The sequence below is a fragment of the Bombus terrestris genome, chromosome 16 (genome assembly GCF_910591885.1).
Source record: "Bombus terrestris chromosome 16, iyBomTerr1.2, whole genome shotgun sequence".
In the NCBI taxonomy this organism is placed as follows: domain Eukaryota; kingdom Metazoa; phylum Arthropoda; class Insecta; order Hymenoptera; family Apidae; genus Bombus; species Bombus terrestris.
The window spans coordinates 4,132,619-4,157,217 of NC_063284.1; the positions used below are offsets into that span (position 1 = coordinate 4,132,619).

The window sequence follows — 24,599 nt, forward strand, 5'->3', positions numbered from 1 at the left end:
AAATATTGGCACGTCCTGAAAGATCTATATTTATTGAATGTTATAGGTGGCATTTTGTTCCACGAATTTTATCCATTTTTCACGCAACTCGAGTGTTTCGTGCTTCTGGGAATCGCTCAGTTTTTTTGGTGAGAAACTTTGCTATACGATCTTTCAAGGCGACCAAATTCGCTAAAAATCGGAACCAACTTGCCGGGTAACGCAGTATTCCCTTCTTTGAAATTATATCCGAGTTGTTTGGGCAGGAAAGCGCGTCTCAAGTTTCTTGAATAAATTAATTAACTGGTAGGTTGTCTTAATCTGGAAGCTCTTATTGTCTGGCGAGATAAACAGCGTAGTTAATTTGCAGCGTCAGGAAAATAATAAGCTGGATCGTGAAACCGGGAAACAAGAGCGAAGAGGATCAAAAGAAGATCCTCGTAGATCGAAAAGGCTATCTATCTTCCAGAAACTCCTGTTCACCACGACAGGAGCTCATCTCGTGTTATCCGTAATGAAAACAGGAAGCCTGGAAAATTGTTTAAAAGGAAACGGTTCCCTCTTGATCTCCTATTCAATTTCAGTTTCATAGGAATAGTAGAAATTTGATAAATTCCATAGACCCAATGCGCGAAGTAAGTTTCACAAAAGATCTGACGCGTATCGAAGCTGAAGCACGCGTGTAAGTTAAAGTTGAGAAGGGTCCATGGAAAAATACCTAGTCAGGAGAAAAATGGAGGTTCAAAAATCAACAAAGAAGAGGGAAGCTAGTAAATTTAATAGATGCAATCCCTAAAGTGAATTTCACAAAAGATCTGACGTGCAACCAAGCTGAAACACATACGTAAGTTAGAGTTAAAAAGGGTCTATGAAAAGTACCGAGTCACGAGAAAAATCCCAAACTTCCCCACAAGCTAAAGGCAAATTTCTAAGGAAGAGAAAGATAGACAAACCTAACCTCTAAATCCGATTTGGGTTACCTTCGAAAGTAACTGTTTTACACAAAAGGAGAAGAAGAGTTTCGCGATGTCTAGACTCAAAGAATAGGAGTTTGGTAAATTTAACACACACATTCCCTAAATTAAGTTCTGCAAGAGACTCGGTGTGCATCGAAGCTGAAACAGACACGTAAGTTAGACTTAACAAAGTAGCGAATCGTAAGAAAAATCCCAAACTTCCCCACAAGCTAAAGCCAAATTTCTAAGGAAGAGAAAGATAGACAAACCTAACCTCTAAATCGGATCTGGCTTACCTTCGAAAGCGACTGTTTTACACAAAAGGGGAAGAAGAGTTTTCCGATGTCTAGGTTCAAAGAGGAGGGATTAGGTAACTTTGATTCGCATATTCCTCAAACTAAGTTCTGCAAGAAATTCGATGTACACCGGAACCGGGACAGCACGTGCAAATGCACCACTGTCCAGAACCTGAAGTTCAGCTTTATTAGGGTGATGCAGCGTCTTCTGTGAGCTGTGTTCAGCGTCCTTTGAACGAGCGACGGTTCAATTCCAACGACTTCCAGTGGTTGCTGATACTCGTCAAAGCAGTGCCAGGCGTGTTAACATGGAACACCACGAAGCTACTGACAAAAGGAATTTATCCTTAGAAGATCAAGTGAGAATTTGTAGATGTGTTTCTAGATACGGTCCAACGGCATACGCTGTGTATTTAAAAGAAGTCCGATAACACCACAACTATGATCCGCTTTTAGCATCCTCCACACATTTTACGTTGGAACAGCGCAGATTTACAGTTGGCGTTACATTTTCCTGTAAAACTGCAAACAGCTGTGTACGTAAACCATGTACAAGTTCTGCGGTTTTTTCAGCTTAATACTCCATTTATGGCTGTCAGGAAGTTTCCATTAGTCCACGCATCTCTAAAACTTACTAAGCTGCATCCAACATATTTGTAAATACACCAATTCACTCGTCCATCTACTCCACTTCTTTTCCGTATCTTCGTTTAAGCCGTATGTGTTTAAGAGACGTGTGAGAAAATCTAATGTACCTAATTCGTCTCTATTTCTGCATAATCTGTCGTTTGCTATGAATCGTTGAATATTTGTCCACCTATATTCATCTTTGTCTATAGCAAAGAATGTTACCCGTATAATGCACACGAATGAATAAATAAACAAAACAAAAATTCTGGGATATTGCCTGGAATTGAATAAACAGGATGATGATAATGGGAGTTAATAAGCTTCTCTATTATGGTTTCCACCTATGATAACAGTAGACGGATATTGCTATAGTATACAAAATACAAACGGAGGAAATATTTCAAAGGAACAAATTTTATCTACTTTACGAAGTTGAATTTGAAATCGAAAGCGACACTTTGTTGGGGAAAATTCGTTTCATTTTCTATGTAGTTATCACAATCGCAATACTAAAGTGGCTAATTGTATGCTGAGGGTAATAATTAGCAGTTTTCGTGATAGCTGACTTTTTTTATGAGCCAGCAACTGCTATTTGAGTTTGAATGAAATTAATGTGTGGATATCAGGAATTCTAATTCTGCTCGATGATATTAATCCTTCCACAAGTAAATGTCTTTTAAACAGTGCAAAAATGTTAAGTATTAATAAAAACACATTTTCTATTCTGCATCTAATTGCAAGGAAGATTAAAATTTCGACTAGAAATTTATATAATAAATAATATATTTAATCAGTTAATAACATTTTAAAGTAGAATTTTAGTTATGAGCAACATACTGGCAATGACCTGCAATTAGGTGCAGCTGAGATTTCTTATTTAACACTTTACCGATCGATAGCCTATTAATCGGCTTTTTGTCGCCGACAATCTTTCTCATTATTTGAGCAATAATTTGTTATTTAGTACTAAGGTACCTTGCTCAGTTGCGTTGCTTTGGAAGCTCCCACAGTTTTATACTAATTTGAAAAACTTACCGTTCGCGATGGACGAAAAGAATGGTATTGGAGAGTCTAAACGGAAACAGAGCCAGCGCCAGGCAGAATCTACATCTGAGCTGCAGGTCGGATGTGCATATGCTGTTGAACCGCTAGCGGTCGGTGAAGTGTTAAGCTTAGATTCGAATTCTTTTATCGGTTCTACATGGAAAATGGGAGGAACGTAGCAGATAGGGAATTTCGCATATTCTGATAAAATTTACGGGGTTGAGAATGGCCAGATCAATGTTTCCCTAGGTTTTACCAATAAAGTTTGCCCTCCTCAAACTTCCCTCGTATCGATATTTTCGATATAGTATGCTTCCGGATTTCAGCAACGAGAGCGAAAGCTAATTGACCGAGAGCATCGGCCAATTTCGAAAATTGCCTGAGGCTTGCCATTCGAATACACTAAATTTTCACCGCACGGAAAACCATCCTTTACCTCCGATCAATTTTTCATCTATTTTATTGAACAGTGCAATTTTTAGCGAAAGACCATCAACGTCTACGTCTTTCTATCCCATTTACTTAGGTAGATGAGAGTACTGAGAATGAAAACGTATGTTCTCAACTTTTGATATTTCCATTTTTATAATATAATATTCTGGAATTCTGACATATCTGACTGCCACAGTATTTGCAAATTTGATTACTTTCAGTTTTAGAAGTATTTTTTGACTTTGGTATTCAATTTTTTCAATGTTCCTAGAATTTTTATAACTTTATATTATTCAATTTAGGTAATTTTATAATATTTCCACCTTTTAACATATCTGGCTGCCACAGTATTTGCAAATTTTATTGCTTTCAGTTTTAGAAGTATTTTTTGACTTTGGTATTCAATTTTTTCAATGTTCTTAGAATTTTTATAACTTTACATTATTCAATTTAGGATATTTTATAATATGCCCACCTTTTAACATATCTGACTGCCACAGTATTTGCAAATTTGATTGCTTTCAGTTTTAGAAGTATTTTTTGACTTTGGTATTCAATTTTTTCAATGTTCCTAGAATTTTTATAACTTTACATTATTCAATTTAGTATATTTTATAATATTTCCACCTTTTAACATATCTGACTGCCACAGTATTTGCAAATTTGATTACTTTCAGTTTTAGAAGTATTTTTTGACTTTGGTATTCAATTTTTTTAATGTTTCTGGAATTTTTATAACTTTATATTATTCAATTTAGGTAATTTTATAATATTTCCACCTTTTAACATATCTGGCTACCACAGTATTTGCAAATTTTATTACTTTCTGTTTTAGAAGTATTTTTTGACTTTGGTATTCAATCTTTTCAATGTTTCTGGAATTTTTATAACTTTATATTATTCAATTTAGGTAATTTTATAATATTTCCACCTTTTAACATATCTGACTGCCACAGTATTTGCAAATTTGATTACTTTCAGTTTTAGAAGTATTTTTTGACTTTGGTATTCAATTTTTTTAATGTTTCTGGAATTTTTATAACTTTATATTATTCAATTTAGGTAATTTTATAATATTTCCACCTTTTAACATATCTGGCTACCACAGTATTTGCAAATTTTATTACTTTCTGTTTTAGAAGTATTTTTTGACTTTGGTATTCAATCTTTTCAATGTTTCTGGAATTTTTATAACTTTATATTATTCAATTTAGGATATTTTATAATATTCCCACCTTTTAACATATCTGGCTGCCACAATATTTGCAAATTTGATTGCTTTCTGTTTTAGAAGTATTTTTTGACTTTGGTATTCAATTTTTTCAATGTTCCTAGAATTTTTATAACTTTATATTATTCAATTTAGGTAATTTTATAATATTTCCACCTTTTAACATATCTGACTGTCACAGTATTTGCAAATTTTATTGCTTTCAGTTTTAGAAGTATTTTTTGACTTTGGTATTCAATTTTTTCAATGTTCCTAGAATTTTTATAACTTTATATTATTCAATTTAGGTAATTTTATAATATTTCCACCTTTTAACATATCTGGCTGCTACAGCAACTACAAATGTGATTGCTTCCAGCTTTAAAATACTTCAGAAATATATTTCAATATTTCTAAAATCACATTGACATTGATTTTTATTAATATACCCATTTTTATTAATATCTCCAGATTTCAATATGCTACTTCGTTCGATGCTAACAAAATTGCAACGTCTTCGATTTTATCGATATCCGACATTTCAATATCTCCAGCTACTGCAATACTTCCACGAATTTTCTTATTTCCAATTTCATCAATATTCCGGAAAATGCCTGCTTCGATACTTGCAACTTTTTCCAAATATTTCAAAAATTTCTCAACATCTCCGAAGACTCAGTTCTAATTACCAGCACCGAAAGTAAAAAGAATTGCACGGATGTGAAAATACAAAACACCAAAAATTTTATACGCCTTTTGCCCATTTCTTCTATCGTTTTATTCAATCGCGAGAAAACCTGTGAAAAAGGGACAAGTGGAGCGAAATTCACAACGGCGGAGGCAAAGCTTAAGGCAATGAAAGTGCAATAGCTCGAACGTTCAAAGATTTGCCGAGGCTTTTTCGTAAGACGAGAGTCTCGACAATTTGGCAAATTGCAGCGAACGCGTGAAAAGAAAGGGCGACGAAAAGGCGATTTCCCACCGCGTCAGCGATACAATAATTTTGTTTCCAGATGAAAACTACATGGCAGCTCCAATCGCCGGAAGAAACCTTTCACCTAACGACAAATATTTCGTCACGATCGAACCTCCTTCTGTATTTTCACCCACTTGCTTCATTTTCCCTCTTTGTTTTATAGAAACTCGTGGCTAGAACCAATAAGCCTATCAGCATGATTTATCATAGTTGAGCGTAATTTATCATCCAAGAAAGAAGGTCAAAGAGCGGGAAAATTGTCCACTTCCGTTGGATAAAGTTGGCAATGTCGGAAGAAAAGTTGAAACTTTTCCACTTGAAGTGGTCGTAAGTTGGAAATGAATGCACGGAATGCAAAAGCAAGCCAATGTGATAAATAAATAAATTTATAGAAACGTTCTGACGTTTCTTTCATTATTCGTTCAAAATCCAAGTAAAATTGCAACATGTTTGGAATATCAGTTTGTTTGAGTGAAGTTAAAAGTTAGGACAGAAGGGGAACGAATAAAGCTGATAAGCTTTTATATTTCAAACTGTGGATAATGATGAAAAGCACAAAAAAAAAAAAAAAAATGTGAAACTCTGGTCTAATTAATAAAAATAACACGAAGCAGGGATTTTGTTACGGTGCAGGTAGCTTGGAATTTGCGGTGTTGCAATTTTCCTTCGTTATATAAAATTACTAAGCGAGTAGATAATAACATTATTTTCTCTTGTGATTTAATTAGACAGAAAAATCACAACGCTGGAACCATCTATTCTATGTCTTAAAATTTACTCTCAGTAGACTTTCCCTCGTATTATCGACGTGGCGTTAAAACATAACGCTCCGTGTTACGATTGAACACGAGTTTAAAAAATCAAGAGAAGCGTATCTCGAGTAGAAAGAGTGGCGGGTATACTAATATTAGGTCTAGTAAAAGAGTACTTGGATTTTTCGATAATGTGAAATTAAATCAAATTAAATGAAATTTCACTAAATTTCCTCCTCGAAATAATTCCCTCGCTGTCTTCTTTCCTCCTTTATTTAATAAGAGATTATTAACTAGTGAAGGGTCGATACTTGGCCAAAAATTTCTACCAACTTTATGCCTGTCGTGATCGTAACGTTCCCTATTCCCTACACTGAATCCATTTACTACGTTCGCTTCAATATTTGCTCATAAACCCGAGCCATTTTTCCATAAAGAAAACACGTCCAAACGTTTGCTTCGTCTTCGAAAACTTCTCAACTTTTTTACACTCCGCATGTATATACATATATGTATGTAAATTCTATAGAATTCAAACTACCCGCCAACCGATATTTTTACTTTTGCTCTGTTTTATCGGCAGTCGTTTTGCGAATAGATTAGATCACGAGAGAAGATCGGTAATTTAGGATTCTCGATTTTCCACGATTTTACAGAATCGATCGTCGATATACATATATGTAATAACGTAAATCCTTCGGGTAAATCAGACGATCGATTCTATAAAATCGAGCTTATTTTGGGAATAATGAAATTAGATACAGTAAGAGTTAATGAGAAATCAACTACAAATTTTATATATATAAATTAAATAAATAAAATAAATTGTATATATAATGACAGAATCCTCAATCACTTAGTTGCCAAGCAAAGTTGAGAATTCGCAACGATCGTTTCGAGCGAATATCGCGTAGAACTGCGGATACTATATTCGTGGGAAATCGTAGCTTTTCTCCTGTAATCAAAGAAATGGAATCTCACGAGGAACTTATTTCAATCGCTAAGCGTTAAAACGTATAGTTTTAGTGTTCGAGTGTTTCGTACGTTTGCAAATATCAGGTGGATTGTTACAATTTCGAATTTCCTATAAAACCTTCGAACTCTCCGCGTAAAAATCCGCGCTCTAACAAGTCCGAGTCTGTCGATCCGCTTCCGGTCTAATTCATTCGACAGCGAAGAACATTCCGAGAGAATCGGAAAATCTAACGCGATGATTCATTGCATTTCGTTATATTTGACGAATGGTGAGAATGAACGTTTTCCAGCAACTGTCTGATGGGATTCAAAAGTGTAGTAGTTAACGTATGCAATTTACATGCTTAATATTATACCGAAGAGGAAGTATTATACGAACAAGATCGGAAGAAAATCCTCGCGCACCTGGGTCAACGTTCTTTTACGAAAGCTTTTAATCTTCGTTGTAATGGGTTGAAAGTTGCTTGTAAAAACTACCTAAGTAGCCTAAGGGAGAAATGGGAGAAATGAAACTTTGTCGCGCTTCGACTCGTTACGATATTTTTCCCATTAAATGCAAGTCGAATGCGTAGAAAATTCGCCACTCGCAGCTTTTCGTATTATCACGATGGATATTGTTATATTATGTCAACGTTGGTTTGACGTGTGGAGGATAGGTTAGTGTGGAGTATTAGATAGTAACAAAGCAGATATTACTTGCAACCGATCGTCGCGTATTGTACTTTCGAGCTATCGCGGGGAGACGCGGTCGCGAGAATACGCGTCAACGGGAGTCGTAAATTCCTATTACGAGTGCAATAATCGACACCATAAATAATTCGATCCCCTGATTTCGGTTAGGATAATAGGGGTGATTCAGTTAGTATAACACTGTGGTTCACAGAGTTAAAGTATATATTTCCAACACTTAGTCTACACGATTAAATAGATATAAATTTATACGATGTATAACGTTCGACTCGTCAGAAGAGACTGCTAGTCTTTCGATGATTCCTTTGTCTCATTTTGAAGACAACCCCCACTATGCTCGAGTCACGCCACCGTTCGCGCCTATGATCACGTATGTCCGTTCTTGTGTGGGAAACGTAACGGACAAAATTCGACGTTTCGAGAGCTCGCTGCTTGGCAACAGCTATGCGCTCGTCGATACATTGTATATGATCCGGCGGTCAGATAAGACGATCTGCCTGCGACACTGTAGGGCCGCGAGCGACGGTTAGAAAATATAGCCTGTGGTAAGCCTCGTGGCGTACCAAAATTCTTCAGGACAAAGGGATTGACTGAAGACGCATGTTAATACAATACCGTGAAAGTGAAAGGCTATATTGGGTCCTTAGGTTTATCGAGGGTCGGAATGACGTTACGCAGGCCGTTGGCTGTCCGGTCGCGAGGGCTGGAATGCAGGTGTTTTAGGCGAAGTAACACGTATATTTAAAATGAATAAATAAATACGTTCGTACTAAGTCCTTGAGATACTCGTCAATATCGATAATCCGCAACTAATCGCCTTGATCATTTATAATCGTCAAAGTCGCTCGCGATCGCGTCCGTGTATTTATACTAGTTGGGGGAGAGCCGGAACATTTGAATTCGCCGTTGTCCGACGGTTGTGCGTAGCGGCGACATTGTTTTGCCCCAGGTTAATTGTTTTTACATAACACATAACTTAACGGTCTTGAGAAACCGAGGCAAAACCACAACCTGATTAAAAATGTCCGTTGACTCATGTGCCGCTACAGACGATCTTCTTAAGAGATAAAAATATGCGACAACGGGGTCACGAGCCAGAAACTCGTTAGGGGAATCCCAATCACCAATATCGCGTCCCAATTTGCCGCGATTCTTTTTGCCCGATAGAAGCGTTAGCCAGGCGCATGTAAAATAGCAATTGCACGGGATTTACAAGGCTACAGAATGTCACTCACGTGTTCCATCATGGCAGGATATTGCGAAGGGTAGAGGACGAATGCTCCGATCAGATGCGCCAGCGAGAAAATGAAACCAGCGATGCACGCGTGCCGCAGCCTTATGGGCAGAAGTGCGTACGCCATGTAAATGAAGAAGCACACAGCCCACACTGCAGCCAAAGGACCTCCGCTACGATGTTCCTTTGATCCGAGCGCCAGATGTACATTCAAAGCCACTTGCACAGCTAGTAGAGTCACCAGGACTATTCCACTCACGCCGGCTAACCAGATTTCATTCATCCCAGGCCTGGATATCGCTGCTACCAAGGCTGCAATTTAAGGAAACTCGACAAGTCGCTAGAACTCCAGAGGGCAGTTAGTCTGTGCGGTGTATGCAACGTTTAGCCGCTTGTGCTGCCATTTAATTAACCGTTTGAGTCGCAAGCAGCAAGATCGCGCTGTTTAGATTTTGTGTGTTTTGAAAAAGTGCCAATACATTTGAACGCTGCAGACAACTCACGGTATTCTGTATTTCATTGTAATCTTCTTAACACTTTACCGACCGATAGCCGATTAATCGGTTGCTTGTCGCCGACGCTTAGCGACCAATAGCCTATTAATCGGCTTTTGTCGCCGACGCTTAGCGACCGATAGCCTCTTAATCGGCTTTCTAACCCAAGTACCACGAGCATAGCTCGACGTTGTATTGAGTTGGCAACCAAGTGATTGCGGATTTTGTCATTAGGTGGCAATGAGAAAATCCGCAATCACTTAGTTGCCACAGCGATTAAACTGATCTGATAAATACAAAGCGATTGGGACGACTGCGAGGATTTTGTCAGGACGCGTAGCACGGTATTTTCATCGTAACTGGTCGTCGCTATGTTCCTCGTGATCGATGGAGTCGTCTACCATGCTGAGATCTCTGCAAGAGGCTGTTCCGTTTGATACACCGCGTAGGACGACGCGACGAGTATACTCGTCAGAAACAGCTCACTGGTTAAGAGCTTTTCCCGTATGAGGCACGAGTACGTGTCGCGGATAAGTTTTCCGATGAAGTTAGCGGTGGCCGTTTCGCTCGCGTTGAAACTTTGCGAGCGGGAACAGCCGCTGTCAGAGACGAAGGGTTGCGAAAGTAGATGGAAAAAAACTTGCTCGTGAAGAACCGCTTTGAAAATCTGATGCACCGCTCGACCTTTGATGTCAGCGACGCTGCACACGTGCTTCGTACGACTATTACGACGCACGTACGCGCTGTCGTAAGAGGACGCGATGGCATTCTGATATTTTTATACTTTTTTCTCTCCCACCTTTTCTCGCAAGCCTCTTTGGTTCTGTTGTCTCTTTGCTGAAACTATGCGCGCATTACACACGGTCATAACGTTTGCCGTGGAAATTTTAATTAACATTGAGGCGGCGCAAGTGGGTCAACCGAAGTTGAAACGAAAGCGACGGAAAACGTGGAAAACGATCTAGTTGATCCTTCGGATAAAATTCAGGCTGGATCGTTCCTTTCGAAGAAAATTGCTGCCCTGCGGCGACGGTTGCAGAGATCTCACGCTTTCGTTCGCACCAGCGGAATCTATTTTCGTACGATCTATGTGAAATGTGAGTCGTATTTGGACAACGACAATTTGGCAGTGAAATTTGACCAAGTTGAATTTCGAGATTTTATTTGCGCGTTGTGTTTGGATTTTGTTTCTGAAGAAGTCCTCGCACGGCTGGCCAATCTCTCGTGCGAAAGATTTGTCCAGTAATTTGGTGGTAAACTCTTGGTGGATTTTGTACCCTGTCTCTTAGTTTTCTGATACTTACCAGCATAAATTGCGACGCAGACGACCAGCGTCACTGCTAGCGACAGGTTTTCTGGCCTCTCTAAAGTGGCAAGGAATTGTTGGCTGTCTTCTACAACGAGTCTCAGCATCAGAAGCATACCTAGGGCAAACGCCAGCCCCGCTAGTAAGCCGAGAACGTGTGTCATGTTGCTTTGGTTCATCCTGAGAAAGTAGCGTTGATACAGCATTTCCACCTAAAAAGTAAAAGGAAACAGGAACAAGTAATCCTCTTTCAACGTTTCTCAAGCATTTACCTGACACATTTACTTCCTGAAAAGTTTAGAAACTAGAAGCAACCTTTCCTACCGAAAATTTTTCAAAGATTGTTTATAATCTTCTATAGCTAATATTACATATTATATTGTAATATCTTAGACAAATGGCCTAAGAAATATCGCGTGAACCATAAACAATATTGTGGGAAGATCCAAGTGCCGCTAGGCGAAAGGGCTTGGCAGTTTTATCGAGTGGTCGTTACCTGAAGAGTCGAGTGGGGGAGTGATGAGTTGTGAGTAGTCGTGAGTGGAGAGTCGAGTCGTGAATTGAGAGTCGAGTTTCGTAGTCGTAAGTTGAGTAGTTGTGAATTGGGTAGTCGTGAGTTGAGAGTCAAGCTGAGTAGTCGCGAGTTAAGTAGTTTTGAGTTGAGTAGTCGCCAGTTGAGAGTCGAGCTGAGTAGTCGTGAGTTAAGTAGTCGCAAGTTAAGTAGTCTTGAGTTGAATAGTCGTCAGTTGAGAGTAGAGCTGAATAGTCGTGGGTTGAGAGACGAGCTGAGTAGTTGTAAGTTGAGTAGTCTTGAGTTGAGTAGTCGTGAGTTGAAAGTCGAGCTGAATAGTCGTGAGTTGAGAGTAGAGTGAGAGTAGTCAAGAGTTAAGAGTCGAGTTGCACGTGTCGCTCGTGTTCAATAATTTTCACATAGCCCGAGCTGTCCTTATGCCGCGTACGGAAAATCGGCACTGGCTTCCCGGACAACGTCTACTCCGCAAGCGTTGCAATACTTCGCCGCGTTTGCGACAGACGTTGCTTCGAGTGAACCTCCTAATTTAGCAGTTCGTTCGGAAAGTATTTCACGCGAAGATATGCATCCCTCTATGGCCAGGAAAATGTTCCCAGTTGGACGATCGTTCGCGAGAGTTCGAAAGCTTGCGAAGCATCGGAGCGTGAGACGATCGATTTATTCGATCGAGATGGAATCGAGTTCTGGCTGGAGTTCGACAAAAAAAAGGCCGGACAGGATTAAAGAATTACTTGGAACCGTTGACTGAATTAGAGATGCGTGAAATCAAAGGAAGCACGGAAGTATCGAGAGTGGGAGAAGCTGGGCGGCGAGCCATTGAAAGGCGAAATAAACCAGTGGAACGCCGCGCCATTGTCGTTTCTCCTTTTCCATTTTCTTTGTTTCATTCGCTTGCCTCGCCGTTAATCCCGCGGTATTGCTTTTTATATTTTATTTCTTCTTTCATTTCCCCGGTTTTTAGCGTTTCCCCGAATCAGTTCCATAGGTTCGGACAAATTTACTTGGAAAGCGATTTCAAGCGAACGCCGTGGTCTTTGTTCTCGGAAGAAACACCGTTTAATCGCGAAATCGTATCGATTGTTCGAAAGGACACGCTACAAAATTCATCAAGATATTTCAAAGTATTCTTCGAACTGTTTAAGAGAAAAAGTAGACCTAGTAGCTTCTAACGCGAGTAAATACCGCAAAAAATTTGTCTCCAGCAAAATTTTCCTGCTTTTCAAATTACCCATCAGCGAGCTTCCAACGAGAATGGAAAATCGCGACGATAGTCCGATTCGTTCGTTTGTTCGAAACTACCAATCGCAGCAATTTTTTAATCTTTTCCTGGTTCATCCTTTTCAATTTTTATATAAATATAATTCCCGGTATATCCTTCCCAAGATTTTATTGGGTTGGCAACTAAGTGATTGCGGGTTTTATCATTAGATAGTAATGACAAAATCCGCAATCACTTAGTTGCCAAGCCAATATATAAAAGGAATGGAATATCGTTGCTGCTAAAACTTTCACGCGATACAGTGGTTCTAAACGTTTGTATCTGTCGCGTAAGGTGATATGGTTTACGCGAGAAATGAAAAGAGGAAGAGAAGCTGTTGCTGCAGAGCTTGCCAGCTAACGTCAGACTTTCCTAAGTCGAAGAAGATACATGGAGATAGCTGCGGGGCTGTTGGTGTTCGGTTAACGAAAAACACAGACTTCTTCGTTGATTAATCGTCTATCGAAGTGAAACTCTTCTTATGCCCCAAGGCTGTGCTAATTTCTACCAGAATACGTGACCAAATTTAATTAAACTAAGATTTACTAAACGAATCATTCTAGACTACGCAAGGAGTCGTAGGAACTTGTATAACTCAGGCAAACGTAGTACTACGTTAACGTAATGGTGCAAAAGGAATGCAGTTACCTTGTCAATTTCTATCGTCCAAAGATGTCAAGAACATTGTCCTATTTTATTAATTGCTCAGTATATTAAAATTCTGCTTGATTTAGTGTATATCGTACTTTAAGAACATATTGGCTTGGCAACTAAGCGATTGCGGATTTTGTCCTTACCATCTAATTATCTAATTACCATTAGATGGTAATGACAAAATCCGCAATCACTTAGTTGCCAATCCAATAGCTTCGTGTTAATAATTTTCGACTGCGAAAGCCTTCGATCTTATTCTGGCGATCGAAACAGCGTCTAATTCTTTTGCAAGACACACGACATAGGCCAAATATAGATTAGCCTTCAAATCTCCCAGCTGTCTTCAAATTTGTTTTCAGTCAAATTTATGTCGCATCGTAGGGATCCTTCCATTTTTGCGAAACCTGATATTATAATAAATTGGATATAAAGTAGAACAGTGTCCAGTAGTTGTCTTTGTTGCTCAGTATTCTTGAAATCTGACGTAGAAATTGCACGACGGTGTTATCCATTCGAGTTCTATCGCACGACAGAACGAAGATTTACTATGGAGCAGGAAGCTGGCTCTAGTCAAACGTAAGCTGTACGCGTCAAGGATCGAGAGCTCTCGAGCCTCGAGGATCAGCTGCGATCTGAAGCTCGGATTAAGCAGGCGTAACCGAAGGAAACGGATTGCCAGGGACGCGTGGCACGGTTTCGGGTCAGTTTGACCCGAGTAGCGTTGACGCGACGTTGCATGTCCGAGAAACTTTGGAAATGTTCGAGCATCGGCGTGACGTTACGTTCTCGACACTTTTGACAAACAGAAAACATCAACGCGTTTGTAACATTGAGAATATTCGACAGCATCAACGAGTGCTAATAACATGACGTGCTACCGCAGTAGCATCGCATAGTACTCGACCTGACTCAATTTCTTTAGATGTGCAATTGTCCTTTGACTTAAGACGATCCACGTCAGAGGTCAATTAAATTCAATACACATCAAGTAAATAGTGTTTTATTGATAAATTATTAATGTGTAAATTAATGTGTAACAAAAATGATGTTTCATTCGCTGATGTAACCGAAAGCTATTCAGTTGACAACTAAGTGATTGCGGGTTTTGTCATTAGGTGGCACTTAGTAGCCAACCCAATATTCGAAATGTAACTTAGACGCGAGAGAAATCGAGTTTGGAAGGAGAAGACTAGGTAGCTGCGTGACGCGGATCAAATTTCAGTCAGACGTAACCCAAACCGCGATAAATATCAGCTTGCATGGTAACTAGTTATCGTTTTGATCGACCGCTGGAATATAAAGAAGAGGAGAATACAAGGAAAAGGTGTGCACCATAATCGGATTCATCGTGCTGCGACGAAACAGAAGCTAAAGCGCCGTTACAGAATGTAACACGAGGTTCACAGTCATCGGACAATATTTGCAGAGAGGAATTACGCGGATGTTTCATAATGCAGCGATTTCAACCGGATTATCTGATCCGGTCGTGCTGGTGGTGAACACCGGCGGGCAAACAGCGATTTTTAGCCACGAGCTACAAACGCGAGCAGCAACATGAAAGAGCAGGACCATCCATGAGAATAAACAATTTTGTAATTCGCGGAACCGGTGATCATCGGTGCTTATAATCTGCAACGACGTGCTACGCGTATTTTCCATTATCCTGGTCCGTTGGAACTAATTCCCCCCTCAATCCACAAATGGAAAAATTGAAACGTCACGAGTTGATAATCGATCGATTCAACGTCCACCATCTGTTTCGCTCGCGAGGTGATTTTTTTGCCAATTGCGCGACGCTTAGAAACCGATCGCGCAATGTTTCATCATCGAATGTTCGTCGAAAAGCAACATGGAAATATTGGGTTGGCAACTAAGTGATTGCGGGTTTTGTCGTTAGATGGTATTGACAAAGTCCGCAATCATTTAGTTGCCAACCCAATACCATTGGAATTGTAATATTCGAATTCCTATTGTACCGTGTATCCCATTCTTAACACTGCATTCTGAATTTTATTTCAATTTCGTTACCAGCAGCTTCTAACGCTTTTAAGTGTTTTATTTGAAATTTACTTTGACTAGAAAATAAGACAATTTAAACAAATAAAGGAAGAAAGTAATTCACTTAAATACCAGTCTTATTCGCTCTATTGTATTTTGTAATTTTTAAGTGTATGATATATCTTGAAACAATTTCCAGCAGTAGAATTCCTGCCTTTCTTTCGCACGTCTCACAGAAAAAGGTGGGACTGAAAGAATGTCGAGCGAGACTCGACAAAGGAGCTCCCGAGATAAAAACTGATATCGAGTCACACTCGACGTACGAGTGCAAAGGGTTAAGCCTCAACCATTGACGATTCTATTATTGGCTTGTTTTTTTAAATAAAGGAAAATAGAAAATGTCTGAAAATAGATGTGTGTACATCTGCATTGGACGAGGAAGGAATGAAAGAGGAGGAGAGAATGAATAAATGGATGCGCGATAAAACAAATTCATTGCTGTTTGAGATGTGCAAGAGAAGAATAGAGCGCTGTTCGTTGATACTTCAAGTTATTATGTTATATATAAAATAGTTGTTCTGTTTTATATAAATGTTGTATTTAATAAAACATTATATAGTGTTACTTTAAGAAAAACAGAGAGTAAAATTCGATGAAACACCGTTGATATAGCAAAAAATAACAAAACGATAGAAATACGAACGACTTTTCTGAAAATTAACACTTTACCGACCGATAGTCGATAAATCGGTATTTTATCGTCGACGATTACCGATCGATATCCTATTAATCGGCTTTTTGTCACCGACGATCTTTCTCATTATTTGAACAATAATTATAATATTTAATGCTAAGATACCTTGCTCAGTTGCGTCAATTGCGTTGCTTCGTAAGCTCCCACAGTTTTATACCAATTTGAAAAACTTAGCGTTCACAATGAACGAAATTGAACGGTGTTGAGGACTTTAAACGGAAACAGAACCGGCGCTAGGGAGAATCTGCACTGGAGATGCCGGTCGGACGTGCGTATGCTGTCGAATCGCTAGCGGTCGGTAAAGTAAAATTAAGAAATCGCGCGCCATCAACGACACAGAATATAGCACTGACTGTAGTCGTTATGAAGCGTAGCATAACCGAAATGGCGTGGCGTTACGTGTCCATATTGAAACTCCGGTCAACGACAGTTTCATCGATGAATTTTCTCCGGAAATAACGAGATACAATTTCGAACGTGATAATTGTCGATTAATTCGACTTCCAGTGACTATGGAGGATTAGAAATTGGAAATTAAAAATTAAAAAATCGAAAATAAAAGATCCGCGACAATTACACGCAAAGCATTTCTCACTGACCTTCTGAAACATCAAATACCGATCTTAAAAATCTGAATAATCATCGTGCAATGGCAAAATGGATTTTAATTACTTTTTATTTCCATTGAAAAATATTTCGAAGCGTAAAACTCTTCGACGTAGTATCACGTCTGTATATTTTACCTGTCGATAATTTCATCGTTGCAGCTTCGTCGAAAGGAGGAAAGAAGCAAATGCTATTGAAATGGTCGATCAACGCGAATTCAATTCGCGGCTGTGAAACCACATCGTCAAACTTTTCCCACCATTTTCTACCCGACTATTCTACTCGAGTTGCGAATTTATGGCAACTCAATCGCTCGCCACTGATTCGATTCCAAATGGCAGGAAGGAAGAGGAACGAGCACTCGAGTTGCGCAACTGTCTGCGAACAGCCCCCTACAGTTTCAGATTCTCTGGCCGCGCAAACTTGTTGCGCGATTTCATGTTTTCCTATTTAAATGGCTGCAGCATTACTATAGTGGTTGAAATTTAGTGAGAAAACAGCCACACCTTCTCACCATCGTCTCTATATATCGCGAGCAACGTTTTACTTCTGTCTCCTATATTTTCTCCGACAATTTTCACCATGCCAACAATTTTCTAATTGTTTTTACTTTTTTTAGCTGTTCCGTTGGTAGTTTTATTTGAACGTTCGAAATTCGTTCGATCTAGTGGTTTCAACTGTCGCAGCTATCGTAGTGTTCATTGTTATTCGTCGTATTTTTTTTTTTTTTTTACTATTTTTATTTATCTAGCAGATTGGAAAAAAGTTTGATGTACAGGATGCTTCAAAATGTTCTGGCAACCAACGAAAATATCCTGATTCCTTATTTCTGTTGTAATTCGTCTTTCACTTACACAGACCATCGATATGGTCGTGGAAATAGCATGCAAATCGTATTACATCGATACCGCGTTACACCTGTCTTTAGCATAATCTTATAGCCCCGTAATACCTAATTTCCCTAACTTTGCGCTACCTACAGCCCCGTGCTTCCCACTCCTATTATCGTTTCCTTAGTATTGGGTTGACAACTAAGTGATTGCGGATTTTGTCATTAGGTGATACTGACAAAATCCGCAATCACTTAGTTGCCAACCCAATATTCCAGTCGTAGCTCTGTCCACCTCGCGCATGTTCCGTATCAGAAGCTGTACTTTTGTAAATTTATGTACGTTTTACGTGCAGATTTTCTGCAACGTCCGATACAGCTGTGCTTTCCTTCCAATAACACGATCGGACAACTCTCTCTCTTCAGAAAGAGAGAGAGAGAGAGAGACGCGAATTTCCATCGCAAGGTTGGAGGTTGAATTTTCCCCGGCAAAAAGAAAAACGACGGCCAAAAAGGATGCTTCGTTATTCCAATTGCCTTTTTACTCTGTTCGTCCAGGTGTTTACCTGCAAGTTTTTGAAGCGGTGAGAGGCGCACAGCGACTTCAAAAAACGGCAGAGCGCACATTTCCTCGCTGGCTGAGTTATCGTCGCGTTAACGTTCGCCTCCTGTGCCGGTTCTTTCCCGGTTCTAAGCCCAACTCCCACCTCTGATCCCCTGCTCATCTGTCGACAAAAAGCAGCGTACAATTTATTGTAGTACCCCTTCCCGATGCCACAACGTGTATACAAATTGGGTTTCTGGAATTAGACAGTGTTGTTAGTTTAAGAGAAATAGTCAGTGAAAAAGGAAAAAATTAATATGGATATAGATATACGTATAACCTGTATTAATTAAAATTATACACCTTTCCTTTTGTATATCCGTGACCTGGAAACCGTTGTTACAAAGAGAATAGAATTTAGTGAAAGAAAAATTTGAAAATAAGGAGACGTCCGTATTATTCTGCCTTTGAATGTAAATTTTCTTTTGGGTTACAAGGTCTAGAAAGAAAAGAGCTACAATAGATTTCTATTGCTGTTTCTTGTAGCCCTCTTCTGTAGCTACAATGTTAGCTTTTTGGTAATGTTCTTTGGCATAAATATATAAACTTCTTCTATTGTATTGTAACATTGTAACAGTGAGTGATCTACATCAGCATACACTATAGTTAGTATAATAATACATATAATAGTTAACCCTTGGCCTACACGCTATCTGCCGATCGCGCCAGCCATAGTAAGCAAGAACGTGCCATTCATTTGTTTAGCCGTATGCCCGAACTGTCGCAAGATGTATACTTCTTATGACATGTACATTTAGGGGCTACAAAAGGAATTGTGAAATAATAAACAACGTTTGAGGACAGATAGTGCTTTTAAACTTGTGGTTTTTGCTTATGGCACAAATTCTTTACCATGAGTCAGACTCGTGGTTATTAGCCAAGGAGTTAACAGTCAGGTAGTATTTCTAATTATGAAACTTTGTGGAATCAGCATATTCAAATTCCTTAATCAAAGGCCTAGTCCAAGGCTAACATCTATACTGGTTATACTTATACCTATACTGATTTCAATATATTTTTCTATTACAAATTCATCCACTTGTTCTTCTATCAGTCAATCTCAACAATATATAAAAAAGGATAAGATATAATAGTTAGTATAATAATACATATAATAGTTAACAGTCAGATAGTGTTTCTAATTATGAAACTTTGTGGTATCTATATATTCAAATCCCTTAATCAAAGACCCAGTTCAAGGCTAACATCTATACAGGTTATACTTATACCTGTACTTATACCTGTACTTATACCTGTACTTATACCTGTACTTATACCTGTACTTATACCTGTACTTATACCTGTACTTATACCTGTACTTATACCTGTATTTATACCTGTACTGATTTCAATATATTTTTCTATTACAAATTCATCCACTTGTTCCTCTATCAGTCAACCTCAACAATATATAAAAAAGGATAAGATATAATAGTTAGTATAATAATACATATAATAGTTAACAGTCAGATAGTGTTTCTAATTATGAAACTTTGTGGTATCTATATATTCAAATCCCTTAATCAAAGACCCAGTTCAAGGCTAACATCTATACAGATTGTACTTATACCTGTACTTATTTCAATATATTTTTCTATCACAAATTCATCCACTTGTTCCTCTATCAGTCAACCTCAACGATATATAAAAAAGGAAAAGATACATGTAGTAGTTAGTATAGTAATACATATAATAGTTAACAGCCAGATAGTGTTTCTAATTATGAAACTTTGTGGAATCTGTATATTCAAATTCCTTAATCAAAGACCCAGTCCAAGGCTAACACATCTATACAGGTAATATAGATGTAGATTGGATTAGGTTTGAGATAGAAAATGGGGATTAAATAAGGTTGGCTGTGTGAGTGTATATGTAAATGCACATGTATATATACATGAATCAATGAGAATGCAGGGCAATAGGAAGATGAACTATGCTAAGTTATATTAAACTGTACGTATTTATATTGAGCCGTTGAAAGAGTAACGTCGAATTTTTATTTATAAAATACTAGTCTTCTTCCTTTAGATAGAAATTTCTTTAGATTCCAACTCGCACTATGATTATCAGATGACATATTTCTAATCTTTCAGATTTCAACCATATTCTGAACAACGCGTTCTGACTGATCGATTGCACTCGGGTCTCTTCTATTATTATCGACGTTAGGAACGAAAGAATTCATTTCAGATAGAAGCAGGATCTTCTGACTTAATATTTTCCATACGGAAGAATCTCTACTTTCCATAACAAAAAAAAAAAAGAAACTTTGTTTACTACCTTAGGTCTCACTTAAAACATGGCTAGAACGCACCAGTTAAATTGTTCAAAAATACACACACAAAAAAAAAAAAAAAAAAGGAAAAGAAAGATAACAGCAACATGTGTCACTGAAGCACTTCTCATTGAATCTGTTAAGCTACATTTTTAGGTATAATTCTAGTTGTGCAAAGGCTCACCGTGACGATGGAGGGACGTGGCGCGCCAGTGAAGTGCTCGATCACTTCCCAGTTGGATTTTCTCAGCGGTGTATGAGGAGTTCGAGGAGTGTTGGGTGTATGCGGTTGAGAAGATGGTGTCGAGGACTTGGATCCCGGGGGATCGAGCAACAGCTCCACCTTCGGCTTGCCACCGTCGCTGTTGCTCACGTGCTGTCGCAAGCTGGCCCATCTTCGCGTGCTTCTCACGGACCCGGTTACAGATCTGGTAGCCACCTCGCCCTGTAAATCAAATCGTTCCACTAGGTTACCGTTTGTGGATGATGAACGTGATGGAATTGGGGATGATGAACACGATGCTTTGGATGAAGAATGGTTGAAGCAATGGAGGCTAGAAGGGTCTAACGCCTTTGGATCTTCTATAACTTAAGACCACATAGAAAAGACCACGCGTAAATTGAATCTTATTTGTGTTAGAAAGTTATGTTCACGTGGAAAGGCGGATTTGTTCTGGAATTAGGAAGAATGATGAATTAGAACGTGATGATATTGATGAATGATAGAATGGTGTAGAGTCTTTGAATCTTCTATTTTGTTAATTTGCATAAATATTTGTATTATTTTAGTAATTTAGTAATTAGTAAATTTTAATAATTTACATAAGGAAGAGATGCATAGATTGAATTTCATTTATGTTGAAGAGTTATATTCATATGCAGAAGTGGGCTTCTAGTTGGTGGGATTAGCCTGTTACGTCATCCAATTGATTCTGGCTAATTTATTTGTTAATCCATCGCTTTATAGTTGGAATATATGGTTGTTGAAGTGATTACCTCACGAAAAACTCTATGCCCTTTTTTCTTTCATATATCTGTGACCTAGAGACCGTTGTTACCAAGAGAATAGAATTTAGTGAAAGAAAAAATTGAAAATAAGGAGAGGTCCATATTATTCTGCCTTTGAATGTAAATTTTCTTTTGGGTTACAAGGTCTAGAAAGAAAAGAGCTACAATAGATTTCTATTACTGTTTCTTGTAGCCTTCAGCTACAGCTACAATGTTAATTTTTTAGTAATGTCCTTCGCTATAAATATATGAACGTGCTCCCAATCAATCTTCTTCTGTTGTATTGTAACACTGTAAGAGTGAGGATCTCGATCAGCATAGAATATATCTATACTTGTTTCAATATATTTTTCTATTACTAATTCATCCACTCGTTCCTCTGTCAGTCAACCTCAATAATTGTGATGTATGGTAGATGACCGTCTACAGTCTGTTATGCAGCCCATCGACAAATTAAATTTCATTTATTGAAAATCTGAATGGTTAATGAATCAAATTTAAAAATACATTGGGAAACTCGTAGTACGACGTTCCCAGTGGACCTCGATAACGACCAACATTACAAATATATGATAGTGACTATTGGATTACCACCTAATGACAAAATCCACAATCACTTAGTTGCCAACCCAATATAAATAGCAAAATATGTAACATTAACGAATAGTAGAAACTTCGAGTGCAAACTATAGAGCACAGAAAAGAGGAAAGAAAATTGAAACATGGAAATTTCCGATTCTTCTCGGGCAAAGACAATTTCTGAATAGTCCAATCGCCGAGTGAATACACCGAATCCCAAAAAATTGATACGAAACTATCTGGATTTCTAGCAGCAGATCATAGTTGAGGAAAAAGAATTGCAGTCGAAGAGTATCGTATAAAGAATTTAAATCTCCTCTTAAATCCAAGAAAGAGGAGAACTCAGTTTCCGAGCTTTCCAATCTCTGAGATACGGTGGGTGCTAGGACCAGGGTTCGTGAGATACCAGTTTGTCTTTCAGGAAAGACGAAAGAGATAAAAAAAAAAAAAGGGGGAGAAAATATGTGAAAGATAAGAAAGACGTGCGAGGGGTAGCAAAGACAGAGGAGGCAGAGTAATAAAATTCTTAAACGTATTACATTTGTTTCGAGCCCCCATGGAGAAGAGGAATAACACTTTCTGTTGTTGCTTGTTTCTTCGACGCTCCAGTTTGTTTTCACTTCGTCAGGGGAATGTTCAAGGTGAACTTTCATAAGCTGCGTGCTGCTGCTTTTCGTACACCGTATCGCGCGAAGGGGGAAAATTGTTTCATGGGAAACCGTGCCAACTCTTCTAGTTAAATGGAGTTATCGTGTGCGCCTTGTTGAAACGTGACTGCAAGTTGTCAGGCTAATGGACAGGTGGTCGTGAACTTTCACGAGACAAGACAATTTACACGTGTTTGGTTCATCTTGATTTTCGCTAGTTCGCCTAACATCACGTTTTCTTGACATGAGTCGGTCTCCATAGGTGTTACTCCTCCTTACGATCAGTTAATCGACTCTGTTAACACGTTGCGCTTCCAGAAATGAAGTTTCCATTAGGTACAGAGAAAAAGCGGAAATTTATTTCCGAAAGCTTTCGTCTTCGTTCTATTCTCGAACCTAAAGCCGAGTTTACATTAGTCCAGTCGCTGAACCATGCGATTGTGTTACAGTAGTCCTGTATCGTTTAGTGTGTGTCAGGCGATTTTTGAAGCTGCTGTTGAGGTTTGTAGCGCGAGCAGGTGCTCTTTCGCTTCGTTCTATTTTCCACTGTCACTTTAATTTGTTTTTGACCATTTTTAACGCCTCGTCCAAGCTCGCTTTGCTGCGTTCAATCGACGGAATCTCTCGGCTGTTTAACATTTTTGCTCGTAATCGATTTTGGTACAAATCCTTTTGTATTACGAAAAGCTATTAGAACTTGTTTGTATCGCGTTGTATTTGTTTATGGAAACCTGAGAGCTCAGAAATTGGACTGGACTTTGCGTCATTGGAATTTTTTGACCATCCAGTAAATAGTAAATCTAGAGACTGGTGAATAATTTTGTCTCCGTGTTAGTGGTAACAGTAGAAGTATCTGACTGTGTGGTAGACAAAGTAGGAAGGCAGCTGAAAGCTTTCCAATGTATCAGTTGAAATCAATGCACGCTGGAAGACGAAGGACGAACGACGTCCGAGTCGTATTAAATTTCTATTACCTAATCAGCCATGGAAGCCCCATCTATTCACTTCTGCTCCTTTCAACGTGTCTTATCCCGGGCTTTATCGATCCTGCTGCTAACGATTCCCTTTCGTCGAAATCTTTCTACAAAATGCTCGAATCAAGGGAAGAACATTTTTTTTTTTCCAATCGAATAGCAAAAATCTTGTGCGGTTTATCCTTCGAAGGCGAATTCGGAAAATTTTTAAAAAGCCGTTTGAGATATCGAACATCGTTTCCAGGCTGACGATTAATAATTTGAAATGTATTTAACCAGCTATATGTACGTAGCCAAAGTTTTGTTGAAACAAGCGTAACCATAAACACGATGGTGATTGATTGGGAATCTATAATTTCCATGGAATAATTATGTGACCGATTTATCCGCTTTATTTAAGTAAGCATAAAGTAAATTGCAAAGCTTGGTAATTCAAAACAAAATTAATTATAAACACATGACCTAATTCGAAATAAATCTGGATCAACTGAACATGGACTAGGCGGTTTTGTTATCGGTCTTTGTATTAAATTACTAATAATGGCAATAAATATTTGCATCAATGAAATAGCCACTTGTCGTTAACAGCGAATATAATTTGGTCGTTTAAAAATGAAGCTGCTCTTTTGGATTGAGATCAAATTACAATTACAATCGATCAGAGTCATGACTACGATCATTTTGGCATTTTGGTATTTTGTAATTTTTAAGCAAAGTATTTCTACATTCCTAGAGTCATTATTTTCCCTCTAATTTTGAATAAGTTAGTTTTAATTGGTTGTTTAGGTCTTCACGTAGGATGCAGCGTTAAAAAATTAATACAGCGGAATTTACATGGCTCGTGGTCTTTCCACATGAATATATGATCATCCGGACCTAATATGATTTTAATTATGCACCTGTGAAC

At 38.5% G+C, this 24,599-nt stretch overlaps 1 protein-coding gene across 3 annotated transcripts in view; it reads right to left on the minus strand.

Annotated features, from left to right (window-relative positions):
- Positions 1-24,599, minus strand: part of LOC100645307 (adenylate cyclase type 6) — a 93,570-nt gene that overhangs the window by 41,334 nt on the left and 27,637 nt on the right. For all 3 annotated transcript variants that reach the window (XM_003403168.4, XM_048413421.1, XM_048413422.1), the window contains 4 exons: positions 20,669-20,929; positions 18,172-18,330; positions 10,973-11,186; positions 9,176-9,486 (listed from right to left, as the gene is read on the minus strand). In XM_003403168.4, coding sequence (XP_003403216.2) covers positions 9,176-9,486; positions 10,973-11,186; positions 18,172-18,330; positions 20,669-20,929 — 945 coding nt within the window. The remainder of the gene's footprint in view (positions 1-9,175; positions 9,487-10,972; positions 11,187-18,171; positions 18,331-20,668; positions 20,930-24,599) is intronic.